General features: G+C 46.1%; 1 protein-coding gene across 1 annotated transcript in view; it reads right to left on the reverse strand.

The window, feature by feature from the left end:
* Window positions 1-1,004: 1,004 nt before the first annotated feature.
* Window positions 1,005-16,603, reverse strand: part of SNX18 (sorting nexin 18) — a 33,563-nt gene continuing 17,964 nt past the window's right edge. The window contains exon 2 of the mRNA XM_073559958.1: window positions 1,005-2,222. Within this exon, the coding sequence (XP_073416059.1) occupies window positions 1,969-2,222 (254 nt within the window). The 3' untranslated portion in view covers window positions 1,005-1,968. The remainder of the gene's footprint in view (window positions 2,223-16,603) is intronic.

The raw sequence follows: 16,603 nt of genomic DNA on the forward strand, positions 1-16,603 counted from the left end.
CTATGGACAGGAATGTCTCAAAGCGAAAAAATGATATATATATCGTTCTATGCAAGAAAGGTCTTTCTTGGCATGTCACACAGGATTGCATTGACCCGTATGACCAGGAGATACTGGATGGAGACCTTGGTCTATATCTGCTCCTACGGTCGGGCGCTGTTTAGACTACTCTTCCTCTCTTCCCGTTCCGTCATCTGCGGTCTTGGCACAGACAGTAACTCTTTCAGTAAAATATTGTTGAACACTCTTTTTTTCATCTTTGCTCTCATTAGTCTCAGTCTGTTTCTCCTAAACCTAATCCTCTCCTAATCTTCCAGAGCAGTCCTTGATGTTGTGATGAATAATAGGCGACATCAAATGCCATAAAAAGACGTAACGGGAACAGGATACGTTTTGGCTGGAACCTCTACGAGACAGACATGTGGTATTTGTGACTCAATGCTTTATTCACTTGTCACACGGTTGTAAAAAAAAAAATAAAAAAAAAAAAGCCACAAAAAAAGAAAAAAAAAGCCATATTCACAAATTGTGCTGTCTGAAGGGAAGGAAGTGGTAGAAAACAAGCGATAGAATACCAAAATGTTCTTCTAGAAAAAAGTACTAAAAAAATGCAATCATTGCATAGGATCAGAATAGAAAACCAATGCTGGAAACACGTCCTGAAATGTCAAGCACGGAGAAGATCTAACACTGCCAGGAAAATGCTCAAAATGTAGCATATGAACGGGACGTGGCTACATAGTAGTCAACGGGGTTGTACAAAACCTATTCACACACCGCAGTTTGGAGGGAATGCTGCATTTCTTATCCTTAGGAGACAATCCTTTTAAACATGCATGCCAATTTCTTTAATCCAGAAGCTGTTGGCCAGACCTTATTATAAACTAATTTGCTTTACATATATTTAGATAAAATCTTTAAAAAAAAAAAAAAGTTTGTAGCCCGGAGCTGCAACAATAGTTCTGTCGACAGACTTTTGAAATAAGTTGACAATTTACGAGAGGTTATCCCAAGCACTTTAATAACTCAAATCAACATATGGCCATTAGCACTGGGATGTAATATGGGCCTAAAGTCCACTAGTACAGCCTCAAATCAAAGGGGTGTTCTCAAATTCGAGTGACTGTAGACTTGTAGCCTAAGGCCCAGGACCGGACGACCCCTTCAATAACTATGGCTTAGGAGGTAAATAAAGTATCACTCTGTTTCATTATTAAGTGATGGAGTATTCTACTGGTAATTCTACCAACAAAACAAAACAAGGACTTCCTATTACCCCCGAGAGGGTGACTATCTTCACCACAAACATGCCCTACTTGCTTTCCCAGTACAAATCCTTCCATATGAATACACCTAAATGTGCCCAAAGTACAGTGCGGGTAGGAACAAAAACATCAGAAACTTAACACAACTCTAAATTTACATCAGATGCATTCCCTCCGGTGATTAAATATGAATTTATTACTATAAAAAAAAAAAAAAAAAAGTTTGGGAAGGCACAAGGATTGAAGAATTGCTCAAGTAAAAAAGTTCTGTAAACTGAGGATTTTTTTTTGTTAAATCCAAAATGTGAGAAAAAGAAAAAAAAAAAAAAAAAGGCAACTGATGACGCCATCTCGAAGGTTACGTAGTCCACCCGGAATATACGTCGTGATCTAGTTCAATGGTAAGGCAAACGGCAAACTCCAGGACAAAAGGTACAATGGTAGTGTAAGCATTGATAATATAATTAAATACAATTGCGCTATGATGGATCTATGAGTCCATTTTTTTTCCGTTTTTTTTTTTTTTTATTAATCACAGTATACTAAAAAATAAATGTACGACCATTGGTGTACCACCGCCAATTATTGGCAACAGGATCTTCCTTTTCTTAGGAGTTGTTACTAAAAAGAAAAAAAAACCCTAAAAAGTTTTAAACCTCCTTAAAACGAGGAGAACGAGTTCAGGGTTCTTGGATGGGGAATACTAGGCCGTGTCGTATTTCTGTAGAGCCTCCTCCAACTTTAGCGTCACTTTTTGGAAGAAGGTTATCTGTTGCTGTAAGAAATGTTGCATTTGTGACTTGAAGTCCCGCACGCGGATTTTGTGAAAATGTTGGATTTCGGCCAAGGTGGCGTAGGATATGATGTTACAGCGTTCTTGGATTTCGTTAGCCTTTTGAAGCTCCATCTTGCCCTCTTCGATGTGCTTCTTGCTTTCGCGAACTTTGGTTAGTGCCCCTGTGGAGGACCAAAGAGGAGGGTTAATGGTTCGTGTATCAATATAAAATGTTAATTAGTGGGAAAAATAAGTGTGCAGCCTGTGAAACACATTTCGAGACATATTTCCCCTAAAATATGTACAAAATTCCTGAGCTACTAAAAATGTTACCTGGTCTTCCAGGAACACAGTGATGATGGCCCATCTCTATAGGTCTCCATACACATTACACGTGGGCTCAGACAGTCCCCCGAAGAAGCCAATGAAAAACGCGCGTTGGGGCTAATTGGTATGGCTTCACATGGGGATTTATATGGGTAAGAAGCATTCCTGTAGCACTTAGCTAATTTTTATGTTAATTGGAGGTTTTTCCCTGTTCACTCTTGGACATTTAAGCGATGCTGGTGTTCAAACTGAACCTAACATGCTGTTATACTAATCATTTAAGGGATAGTCACATCTTTATTAACTGGGAGACTCTTAGAGAGTCTGTAATGGTCAGCAGCTGGGAGCCCACCACAACATTGAGAAGGTCACACGCATGGCCACCGCTACTGAAATCCATATGTTGTGAGATATGAGAGCCCTCTTATGTGTAGGATTTAGTAAAAGCCCTATATACATATATAGGAGCAGTTGGGCGATATCGAACACCAAATCAAAGTATCGAATAAAGTAACCTTTAAAGGGAACCTATCATGACAAAAAACGATATAAAACTGCAGATATGGGGTTAATCTGCAGGGCAAAAGAATCCATGTGGCAGCCGTATTGACAGCCTGGCTACCGGGAGGAGATTAACTTTATTCCTCCAGCTTTCAGTCAGAGGTGTGGCGTCAGTAACCGCTCAGTATATATATTCAGCGGTGGCTGTAACACCACCGCACTGACTGTGTACTGATGTACTGTATAGCCGGCTGTCAGTCGGTGCCAGACTCACTATGGACTATTCCTCATTCATTTTTCAAGTATTCAACTGAATGGTAAACAAACTCAACATTAAGTATATTTTACACAGGGTCTTTCCTGCCAATAGACACATTTTTGCTGCAGAACCCCATGGAATAGACATAAAACAAGACGTGCCTCACACAACGCCACCTCCGCCTACACAAGACGCGCCTCACACAATGCCACCTCTGCCTACACAAGACGCTCCTCACACAACGCCACCTCCGCCTACACAAGACGCGCCTCACACAACGCCACCTCCGCCTACACAAGACGTGCCACACACAACGCCACCTCCGACTACACAAGACGAACCTCACACAACGCCACCTCCGACTACACAAGACGCGCCTCACACAACGCCACCTCCGCCTACACAAGACGTGCCACACACAACGCCACCTCCGCCTACACAAGACGAACCTCACACAACGCCACCTTCGACTACACAAGACGAACCTCACACAACGCCACCTCCGACTACACAAGACGAACCTCACACAATGCCACCTCTGCCTACACAAGACGCGCCTCACACACCACCTCTGACTACACAAAACGTGCCGCACACAACGCCACCTCCGCCACACAAGACGTGCCGCACACAACACGTGCCGCACACAACGCCACCTCCGCCACACAAGACGTGCCACACACAACGCCACCTCCGCCTACACAAGACGTGCCGCACACAACGCCACCTCCGCCTACACAAGACGTGTCGCACACAACGCCACCTCCGCCTACACAAGACGTGTCGCACACAACGCCACCTCCGACTACACAAGACGAGCCTCACACAACGCCACCTCCGACTACACAAGACGAACCTCACACAATGCCACCTCCGACTACACAAGACGAACCTCACACAATGCCACCTCCGACTACACAAGACGAACCTCACACAATGCCACCTCCGACTACACAAGACATGCCTCACAACGCCACCTCGGTCTACACAAGACGCGCCTCGCACAACGCCACCTCCGACTACACAAGACGCACCTCACACAACGCCAACTCCGCCTACACAAGACGAACCTCACACAACGCCACCTCCGACTACACAAGACATGCCTCACAACGCCACCTCGGTCTACACAAGACGCGCCTCGCACAACGCCACCTCCGCCTACACAAGATGTGCCGCACACAACGCCATTTCCACCTAAACATTTACTAAGTAAATAGAGGCATAATAACATGGGACCACCTTAGAAGGCTTAACAGAGCAAGATTTACTGCCAGTTGGACAAGATAGTTAAGATTCAGTTGCACCTATAGTCAGGTCGGTCAGCAGGATCAGTCACTAAGAAACACATCGGTTCACACGTCTTGGAATAATACACGACCTTCCTTGTGAAATCGCAAATACAATAGTACCTGTCCATAAAACCTTCCTGCCGAGAGTGTCATCAACGTCTCTTCTACAAAAGGCTCCAACACACAACAAAGGAAAATCATACAGCAGAGATTACAGGTAAGAAAACATCTGGCAGCGGCATACTGCCCTCTCCCCATGGGTGGAGCTGAGACTGTGTGGGGGAGTGAGGCAGAACGGCTGTTTCAGCTGACAGACATGCAATAGGTTACCCCACAAACTTTATATTATTCACAGGATAGGTGATCACTGTATAATCAGTGATGGTCCGACCAATGGATCCTCAAGAGTCTGGAAACAAGGGCTCTGTTCAATTCTATGGGCGTGGTAGTGCGCTGGTGTGACCATCGCTCCCACAGATATTGAATGGTTTAGTGGTCAGGCAGTACATTTCTACCTCTTCACAAGGGGGACATGGGACCCCAGTTCTCAAGATCGGACTGAGTCCGAACAGTATATCAGCATACAGATGATAAATGCTGTCCGTACGATCACCACCATACAAATGTCTGGACACCTTAAGAGAAGGCGAAGCTAGCCATGCACCGGAGTTTTCAGACAACCATGTTTGGTAAAATTGTATTGTTTCTTCAACACTTAACACTTCCGGACATCACATCCTCCATTACAGCATTGTGCATGCAAGACCTTGTGCTGAACATCACTCTTATGCCAGGTCAGCACAGCCTCGGGTTTATTACTTTTCTAAGGAGCAGGGTGGTAGATCTTCTTGGGATCACCGAGACTCTGGGAAGAAGAAAGTGCAAGTAGTCTTGACCTAGACAATAAGTAACAGTCAAATTCATCATTGTCAGCCAAGAAACGAGGAAAATAAATTGTTTTACACTTATCACATGGGAGGGAGATCCTGGATGGCTTCCCAATGATCTGAGGACAAGATACCGGAATGATTGGGTCTAAAATTGCCAAATCTCTTAAGAAGCACTTTGGGTTTTTTTTTTTTTTTTTTTTTTAAAGCAAAAGCCACATTTTTCCCTTAAAGGGGTATTCTGGCTCTGTGCACGTTAATATTGTGTAGGGTAAATGCAACCTCCTCTAGGCTTCCAAAACATGTCCCTACTGTGGTCAAGTTTCCTTAAGAGGGCTTTCACTTCTATATCAAGAGATGATGGGGGACGGTAACATCACCTCTGAAGGCTTGTTTGACCACGATGAGCTTGCCACGATGCATGTTTTCGCTGCACCAAAAACGCAGCGTTTTACAGTTACAAGCAAAGTGGATGGGATGTACAGAAATCTCCTGCCCACTGCGCTTCTTTATGAGTGTGAACTGACCCGCAGTGCACGTTTCAACTCCGCAACATGTTAAATTTCCCTCGCGGGTACGTGGAGTCTTAATGTGTGGATTTTCCCCATAGACTTGTATTAGAAGCAGAAAACAGCGTCATAGTGGAAACACATCAAAAATGCATGTAATCCATAAGTGACTATCAATGCTTCAACAAGCCGAATACCAGGAAGTATCAGAAACAAAGCAGCTTTATTTCTTAAAGGGAATCTGTCACCCCATTTTTCACCTATCAGCTGCCCGCACCGCCATCAGGGGCTTATCTACAGCATTCTGTAAGAAAAAGGAGTTATATTATACTTACCGGGGGGGGGGTCTGGTCTTGGTCCGATGGGTGTTGCGGTCCGGTGCCTCCCATCTTCTAACGGTGACCTCCTCTTCTTTGCTGCCTGTCGTGGCTCCGGCGCAGGCGCACTGCAGGGCAGAAAACTGCAGTGTGCAGGCGCCGGACTTCTCCCGGCGACTGAGGGCACAGCAGAGCGCCGGAGCCGGAGCCACGACAGGCAGCAAAGAAGAGGGGGTCACCGTTAGAAGATGGGAGGCGCCGCACCGGACAGCGACACCCATTGGACTGCACCGAATGCCAGGGTAAGTATAATCTAACTTTTTTCTTATCTTTCAGGTTACATCGGGGGCTTAGCTACAGTATTATAGAATGCTGTAGATAAGCCCCTGATGGCGGAGCCAGCAGCTGATAGGCGAAAAATGGGATGACCGATTCCCTTTAACATGACACACCAACAAGAGAAAAACTGCAGCATCAAAAACAGAATAAAAAGAAATGTGAAAAAATGAACTAAAAAATGCAGTGAAAAAACACATGAGCACCTAATTTACGAAGAGGTGCAGAAAATCTGCAACACCAAGGACTCACCAAAAACTCACCGTGGGAGCGGAGGATAAAGATATGTGTTGGCTCGGGCTCGGAGCCCCAGGTACTGTCCTATTCATTAGTTTGGCACCTAAACAATCAGTAATCTTTCTTCTTGATATTTCATGCTTAACAGGCACTTGATTTACCTGCAGATTGGTGGGGGGCAGAGTCCTGAGACCCCTGAGAAGCGTATAAGCTCAGCAGACAGGAGGGTACAGCCCAAAATAGGGAGTACGCCAAAGACTATGCCTATGCTTTGTATAGAAACCATACTGCTGTCTGCTGAGCTGAGAGATCTATGGCACGATCGGGTGGGAATGGGGGGGGGGGGGGGTCTCAGGACCCGGACCACCACAGATCTACATACAGGTAATTCAAGTGTTTAAGCAGATAAAGCGCTTGTTATTTGTCCAGTGAAAAGATCTTTTGGCTTCTTTAAAAAAAAAAAAAAAAAAAATTAAATATATATCTATCGTTCTCGTTTGCATAGTCCTGTGTGCCCAGGACATGTGCTGCTCATTTTAAAATCTTGGACCGTTGGGGTATATTCACACGTTGTGTTTTTACCGTGAAAAGTTACAGCATTTTACTGTCCAAGCAAAGTAAATGAGATTTCTGAAATACTTATTTTCCTTGCAGATTTGGGAAAGAAAAGGAAGAAGGAAGAAGGAGAAGAAGAAGAAGAAGAAGCTTTTTTTATGCAGCGTGTTTCCTGCTAAGAGACAGGTTTTTGGTGCGGAAATGTCTGCAGCAAATCCTTATGGAGCACACGTAACCTTATAGGAACGCACGCGTACCATTGAAAGCAATGGGTGGGTCTCAGTTTTTGCTGCATGTTTTGTGCCAAAACCTGATGTGGAATTGGATTTTTTTTTTTTGCACTAAACTTTATCAGCGTGTACAAGAGACAAATGTATCCTGACAAAAACTAAGAAAAAAAATGCAACTAAAACTAAGCAACATCTTTTTTTTGAGGCAAGTGTCTTACTGCCAAGAGCAGGTTTTGTCATACCAAAAAAAAAAAAAAAAGTATCAAAAACGCAACATGTGAACATAGCCTTAGACTCCATCATAACAGCAGATCACCACCTATCCCCCTGGCTACGTCAGTCAGCTCCCAGGCCGTTTTCCGTGGTAGTTGTCAGGACCACGTAACAATCTGGAACGGAGCTGTCATTCATACTGATAATTAAAGGGATGGAGTTAGAAGGTTTATACAAGTCTCCTTAGTATTCAGTTGCATCACTATCAAATAGCACGGTGGCTCAGTGGTTAGCATAGTGGCTCAGTGGTTAGCACTGCGGCCTTGCAGCGCTGGAGTCCTGGGATCAAATCCCACCAAGGACAACATCTGCAAAGAGTTTGTATGTTCTCCCCGTGTTTGCGTGGGTTTCCTCAAGGTTCTCCGGTTTCCTCCCACAGTCCAAAGATAGGGAAGCTAGATTGTGGGCCCCAATGGGGACAGTGATGATAATGTCTGTAAAGTGCTGTGGAATTAATGGCGCTATATAAATGAGGAAAATAAGTCATGTGACAACTAAGCCCCGACCGGACCAGTAAAGAAAAGCCCCCACAAACTAAACATTTCTTGTTTTTTCCCTAGACATTGCCGCTCTAGCAGACTTCCATAGGTCTGTGATCTGCCAAACAATGACAACAGCAAAGTATAAGGGAGAGAAGCCACAGATCGGGCGGCCAGACGGACGCTCGGCCCGTGAGGATCCGGGGGACACAGAGAAAAGGCCGCAGCGCCATATGGATTCCACATGTCAGCGGAAGAGGAGCTGTATAATGGGTGTGGAAATTAAAGACGACCCGTCACTTGTCATAGGGATTTTTTCTTTACCTGGTATAAATGTCGCTCTCCTTCCTGAATATGGGGTATTCCTTTTGTTCCGGAGACATGACCTATTTATGGAAATTATATACGCCAAAAAATCTGTCATGTCATAGATCAAAAGCCGACGGTGGGCTTGAGGCCTACTGATATGGGCCCATAACCCGCTTGTAGTGGCCACCTCCCTACTAACCGTCCATGGCAGTGATGAACGTGACATAGAACACCATCCTCGTGATCGGTGGGGTCCAGCAGTCGGACCTCCAGCAATCATGCCTACTTCGCCTTTCCTGTGAACGTGTGATGGTTATAAACCCCTAAGAACTGAGTAGTAATTTGCCATTTAAGTAGCGGGAGTGGCGCTGTAACCTGTGCGGCTGTGCAGGAAAATCTCACAGCTCCAACTGGGCAAAGCCTGGCGTCGGCGGCACGCCCTAGCAGCGGTGACCGCACGCCCTAGCATCATGTCATGAGATTGAAATACCTTCTTTAAGGGGTTTTTCTGACTCTTCAGGCCCCTTTAGATCTCCTAAACACATGAAGCACACGGCCGGGCACAGCAGTTTATACCAATGTTTGCTCATGTTGGATATTTCTAGTTGCAGCCCCACAAATATAATAGGGAGATGCGATTGCCAGCAGCACAAAAGGCTCAAATGTCACAGCGAGGACATTAATCCACAGCGATGACTGGGATTTAACAGGACTACGGCGCTGGCACAAATTTACCACTAAATCGTCACTTGATCCACTGAAAACCCCTCACACCTTCCTCCTAGAAGAGCCTGACACAAACGGACACTAAACAGTCTGCAGCGTGTAAAGGACACTTACCAGCGACGAGCGGGACAGAAAAGTCCTGAACTGTCAGAGGAAAGGCTGTGCAGGTGCACCGCGGTCACCCACTAATGGCCATGACCTGGCTTTTCCACACTGACCGCTTTTCCCTCTTACGCCGTGCGTGCTCGGGTGCACAGCTGAAAGTCTACACACTTGTCAGGGGCAGTGCCTGCCATACTGCCCGTCACCCAGCTGCCTGCACATTAAGGGGAACCGGGAATATCAGCAAACAACATTTTCCTGCAGATATTGAGATGATCTTCAAGTATAAAACGTTAAAATCATGTCTGCCTGCCTTAATCAGCAGCGACTACAGGGAAAATAATAAATTGTCTTCCCTGAAGCGGACTCCCTGTTTCCGGGCCGTATACTGTGCGCGTAGCTGTAATCACTCTGTGGCACTTTGATTGACAGCCGTGTGTGCAGCATGCAAGCGTGTGACGTACCGTCTGTCAAAGTGCCAGGGAGCAATTACACCTTAGTTCCTGGTATAATGACTGGTGACTAACAGCTCCTTGCGCCGCCACAATGACTGAAAGCCAACAGCTGCAGGGAGGATATAAATTACTTTCCTCCCAGTAGCCCAGCTTCCAGTAAGGCAGACATGATGCCACAGGCCACTTACCTACAGTTTAAGCACTCCCGTTTATTGGAGGTTCTTTGATGTTGGAGCATAGGCCTCTTTAACGGCGATCCCTGCAGTTAGAGAGGAGCGTCACAGAATGGTTTGCAGTTCCTTTTACCTTTTTTTATTTTTACTATAATCTGAGGGATTGTTTTCTTGCACATCTCCATAACCCCTTTTTTCAGCTGGCTTAGGGGCCTTTATATTATAAAATGATTTACAGCCACGGTTGGTACAGAACATACCAGAAGGTGTGGCAATAAGCGAGTAGAACATTTTTGCTTTCTCTCACAATGCTTATATGCAGGATGTAAAATATATATGACTTACACTAACCACACCCTCAGATCGCGTCACAATTCAGTACAGAGTCGATCTAAAGACCCTCCAGCACTAGATCTTCACCTCTTCTAAGGTTACTCTGTCTTAAGGTGTTCATAGACCTGATTCCAGTGATGTGTCACTTACTGGGCTGCTTACTAAACTGTAGATAAAGTCCCTGTTTTATCTGCTGCACATTTAGCAGTTCTCTTGAATGCTGAGCTCTTTACAACCACGCCCACACCACTGATTGGCCACTTTCTGCCTAAGCGCAGTGGACACAGAAAGCAGCCAATCAGTGTTGGGGGTTATACATATTGTTCTTTTGACAACTCTCTTTACAGAAATCCTAGGTTTTCAATGCGGAGAGGGGAGAAAGCAGCTACCAGACCACTCTACCAACCACGTATCTCCAAAGAACAAAAGGAGCGGGCGTTTGAATCAAGACATCGGATCCTTCTCTTCCGCAACCATCCACTGTGTATGGGGGTCTGGAGCTGTAGTTACACATGGAGATCAGGTCTCAGGTTTTTTCCTGCGATTATGGTAAAACGCATTTTTTTCTGCTAAAAGGCCATAAGCTGCTGTGGCTCCTGAACATATACGTTAGCGAGAGTCAGAAAGAGCAAAGAAATCCTGACAGTGGCAACACAGATGTCAAGCCTGGGTGGATCTGTCAGCACACTCATGTCCTATTACACCGCTGTACTGTCCCTCATATAAGGCAAGAAAGGAGGAAATCTGTATATAACCAAGTTTCAAAGCATCAGACATCTCCACCCAGAACTGTAGCCGATTTTAACAAGTCTTTGCGGGAGGGCTGCAGCTTCTTGGATTTGTGGCACAGACAGAAATATGCATCATCTACCCAGCAGGGATGTAATCCAAGGACACGAACAAGAAAAAGTTAAATACATCCACCACACAAAGGATCGGCATCTAGTGTGTTACTGCGGAGGTCAGACCAGGGGAGAGGCTGCATGCCTGCTCTGCAAATTACTCCCAGACATCACTGCACCTTACCGGGCAATGTAATACCACAGGCTGGGAAATAGCCGAAATCAGCCATCTAGCACAAACATGACTCTACACAAGAAGCGATCACTTCACAAATATAATACACCGCTCAAAAAAGTAAAGGGAACACTTAAACAACAGAATATAACTCCATGTAAATCAAACTTCTGTGAAATCAGACTGTCCACTTAGGAAGCAACACTGATTGACAATCAGTTTCACATGCTGTTGGGCAAAAGGAATAAACAACAGATGGAAATTATCGGCAATTATCAAGACACTCAATAAAGGAGTGGTTCTGCAGGTGGGGACCACAGACCACATCTCAGTACCAATGCTTTCTGGCTGATGTTTTTTTGGTCACTTTTGAATGTTGGATGTGCTTTCACACTCATGGTAGCATGAGACGGACTCTACAACCCTCACAAGGGGCTCAGGTAGTGCAGCTCATCCAGGATGGCACATCAATGCGAGCTGTGGCAAGGTTTGCTGTGTCAGCGTAGCGTCAGGAGGAGCTACCAGGATACAGGCCAGTACACCAGGAGACGTGGAGGGGGCCATAGGAGGGCAACAACCCAGCAGCAGGACCGCTACCTCCGCCTTTGTACAAGGAGGAACAGGAAGAGCACTGCCAGAGCCCTGCAAAATGACCTCCAGCAGGCCACAAATGTGCATGTGTCTGCACAAACGGTTAGAAACCGACTCCATGAGGATGGTCTGAGTGCCCGACGTCCACAGATGGGGTTTGCAGTCACTGTGTACATACATTACTGATCCTGAGTTACAGTGCCTTGAGAAAGTATTCGGTTCCCTGGAACTTTTCAACCTTTTCCCACATATCATGCTTCAAACATAAAGATACCAAATGTAAATTTTTGGTGAAGAATCAACAAGTGACAATTGTGACGTTGAACAAAGTTTTTTGGTTATTTTAAATTTTTGTGGAAATTCAAAAACTGAAAAGTGGGACGTGCAATATTATTCGGCCCCCTTACTTTCAGTGCAGCAAACTCACTCCAGAAGTTCATTGTGGATCTCTGAATGATCCAGTGTTGTCCTAAATGACTAATGATGATAAATATAATCCACCTGTGTGTAATCAAGTCTCCGTATAAATGCACCTGCTCTGTGATAGTCTGAGGGTTCTGTCTGATGCACAGAGAGCATCATGAAGACCAAGGAACACAACAGGAAGGTCCGTGATACTGTTGTGGAGAAGTTTAAAGCCAGATTTGGATACAAAATGATTTCCAAAACTTTAAACATCCCAAGGAGCACTGTGCAAGGGATCATATTGAAATGGAAGGAGTATCATACCACTGCAAATCTACCAAGACCCGGCCCCGTCTCTCTAAACTTTCATCTCAAACAAGGAGAAGACTGATCAGAGATGCATCCAAGAGGCCCATGAACACTCTGGATGAACTACAGAGATCTGTAGCTGAGGAGGGACAGTCTGTCCACAGGACAACAATCAGTCGTACACTGCACAAATCTGGCCTTTATGGAAGAGTGGCAAGAAGAAAGCCATTTCTCAAAGATATCCATAAAAAGTGTTGTTTAAAGTTTGCAACAAGCCACCTGGGAGACACACCAAACATGTGGAAGAAGGTGCTCTGGTCAGATGAAACCAAAATCAAACTTTTTGGCAACATGCCAAACGATATCTTTGGTGTAAAGGCAACACAGCTCATCACCCTGAACACACCATCCCCACTGTCAAACATGGTGGTGGCAGCATCATGGTTTGGGCCTGATTTTCTTCAGCAGGGACAGGGACGATGGTTAAAATTGATGGGAAGAAGGATGGAGCCAAATACAGGACCATTCTTGAAGAAAACCTGTTGGAGTCTGCAAAAGACCTGAGACTGGGACGGAGATTTGTCTTCCAACAAGACAATGATCCCAAACATAAAGCAAAATCTACAATGGAATGGTTCACAAATAAACGTATCCAGTAGAGTTGAGTGAAACGGGTCGAAAAAATTCAAAAGTCGCCGACTTTTGGCAAAGTCGGGTTTCATGAAACGAAACCCGACCCTAGGATGAAGTCGGCCACGAGGTCGGCGACTTACGCGCCAAAGTCGCGTTTCAAAAGTTTGTTTTGCGCTCTTTTTCAGCCAATCAGGCACGGGTCACCACCATCTTTCAGAAGGGCATGCAAGTGATTGGCTTGCTTTGGTGGGCGTCACAGGGGGTATAAAAGGGCGTGCACGCCGACCGCCATCTTACTTCTGCCGATCTTAGTATAGGGAGAGGTTGCTGCTGATTCTGTAGGGAGAGCGTTAGGCAGGGAAGAAGACAAAAAAACTGCTTCTGCTGCTAGCGATTTGGCCTGCACAACACACAAGTCACTGTGTGTGCAGTGCAAGGGGAGGCTATATTGTGGTGTATCAGTGGTGTTGGTTGTTGGGCTGCCTTTTAAGGCTTCCTGACACGCTGGCATTGCTGTTTACCCACTGCTCCGCAAACTGCTTTTTTAAAAGCAATCCAATCTCCCTTATCCTCTCATCACTTTGGTCACAGGCAGCTGTGCCATCGAGCGTGTCACATAGCGCTCAGATATCAGTGGGCCGCACACAATCCACAAGTGTCCAGTGTCCAAAAGTGTACGCAGAGATTCAAAATCTCCATTATCCTCTCGTCACTTTGGTCACAGGCAGCTGTGCCATCGAGCGTGTCACATAGCGCTCAGATATCAGTGGGCCGCACACAATCCACAAGTGTCCAGTGTCCAAAAGTGTACGCAGAGATTCAAAATCTCCATTATCCTCTCGTCACTTTGGTCACAGGCAGCTGTGCCATCGAGCGTGTCACATAGCGCTCAGATATCAGTGGGCCGCACACAATCCACAAGTGTCCACTGTCCACAAGTGTACGCAGAGATTCAAAATCTCCATTATCCTCTCGTCACTTTGGTCACAGGCAGCTGTGCCATCGAGCGTGTCACATAGCGCTCAGATATCAGTGGGCCGCACACAATCCACAAGTGTCCACTGTCCACAAGTGTACGCAGAGATTCAAAATCTCCATTATCCTCTCGTCACTTTGGTCACAGGCAGCTGTGCCATCGAGCGTGTCACATAGCGCTCAGATATCAGTGGGCCGCACACAATCCACAAGTGTCCAGTGTCCAAAAGTGTACGCAGAGATTCAAAATCTCCATTATCCTCTCGTCACTTTGGTCACAGGCAGCTGTGCCATCGAGCGTGTCACATAGCGCTCAGATATCAGTGGGCCGCACACAATCCACAAGTGTCCACTGTCCAAAAGTGTACGCAGAGATTCAAAATCTCCATTATCCTCTCGTCACTTTGGTCACAGGCAGCTGTGCCATCGAGCGTGTCACATAGCGCTCAGATATCAGTGGGCCGCACACAATCCACAAGTGTCCAGTGTCCAAAAGTGTACGCAGAGATTCAAAATCTCCATTATCCTCTCGTCACTTTGGTCACAGGCAGCTGTGCCATCGAGCGTGTCACATAGCGCTCAGATATCAGTGGGCCGCACACAATCCACAAGTGTCCAGTGTCCAAAAGTGTACGCAGAGATTCAAAATCTCCATTATCCTCTCGTCACTTTGGTCACAGGCAGCTGTGCCATCGAGCGTGTCACATAGCGCTCAGATATCAGTGGGCCGCACACAATCCACAAGTGTCCACTGTCCACAAGTGTACGCAGAGATTCAAAATCTCCATTATCCTCTCGTCACTTTGGTCACAGGCAGCTGTGCCATCGAGCGTGTCACATAGCGCTCAGATATCAGTGGGCCGCACACAATCCACAAGTGTCCACTGTCCACAAGTGTGTGCAGAAATTCTAAAACTCCCCTGTCCTATAGACACCTTGTACCTTGTTTTACATTACTATATAGTTTGTTGGATTTTGTCTACATTTCTACCAAAAATGAGGAAGGCTGGTGGAAGAGGCCGTGGAATTGGGCGGGGGTTGGCAGCTGGTAATGATGGTGTTGGTGGTGGATCTGATGGTAGTGGCAAGAGCAAAATAGGACCGAATGCAGGAGGTGCTGACCCTGCGTCATCGTCTGGCTACATAAGGACTCGAACGCTTAGTTTTCTAGGAGTTGGCAAACCGCTTTTAAAGGCAGAGCATCAGGAAAAAGTTTTGTCTTACATTGCTGACTCAGCCTCCAGCTCTATCGCCTCCTCTTCTTCAGTTGTAAAAAGTAAAAGCACCGAGTCGTCATTGGAGGCTCATGTTCATGAACCACACCTTTCCTTGTGTCCTTCACCCCAACCAAGATTGAAGGATGACGCAGGCCATACTACTGATTACTCCATGGAGCTGTTTTCACATACCATGCCTGGATTATCAAGTCAAATGGTGAATTACCCAGGCCAAGATGAATCTGACATGGAGTGCACTGATGCACAGCCGCTGATGGATGATTCTGCTGGTACATTCACTCAGAGCACTACATTGTCCTCGCAGTGTACAGAGCCAGATTTTGACCCTGATGAGACTCAGGTGCCCCTTCCCGCACACTATACCACCATACACGGTGACACAGAGAAAGGTGCACATGACATAGAAGAGGAGGTGATGGATGACCCAGTTGTTGACCCAGATTGGCATCCATTGGGGGAAGAGGGTGCTGCTTCCAATAGCTCAGATGAGGAGCATCCACAGCAGACATCGACATCGCAACAGCTGTTATCTGGCAGGCCCGGAGCACTCCAAAGACAGATTCCAAACATCAAAAGAGTTGCTGGACAGCTTGTCCAGAGGGTCAAAAGATCACAGCGTGCTAGGCCGCAAAATGTCTGCCAAAGTAGGAAGAGTGCAGTGTGGCACTTTTTTGAACAAAATCCTCATGATCAGGCCAAGGTTATCTGTAAGAAGTGCGCAAAGACCTTTAGCCGAGGGAAAAATCTGAAAAATTTGAATACCAGTTGCATGCTTAGACATTTAACCAGCATGCACTTGCAAGCGTGGACACAACACCAAACCTCAAGTGCCACATGTGCAACTGATCACAACGAAGGTAGTCAGCAACGCTACATTGTTTCCCCCACTGTAAGCCCACCGGTTAGCACAGCAGCAAATGTTGAGGTGTCGTTGCAAGGCCACAGCAGTCAGGGAATCCCACTGTAATATCAACGAAAGACTGATTCTAGGCCATCAGAAAGAACACCAACTCCATCACCATCATCAACCCTCTCTCAGTCCGCCCTGTCCACCGCTACTTCCACCATATGCAGCTCTCAAGTCCAGCTCACCCT

The sequence above is a fragment of the Dendrobates tinctorius genome, unplaced genomic scaffold (genome assembly GCF_039654945.1).
Source record: "Dendrobates tinctorius isolate UK_male_01 unplaced genomic scaffold, ASM3965494v1 ptg000285l, whole genome shotgun sequence".
Taxonomy (NCBI): domain Eukaryota; kingdom Metazoa; phylum Chordata; class Amphibia; order Anura; family Dendrobatidae; genus Dendrobates; species Dendrobates tinctorius.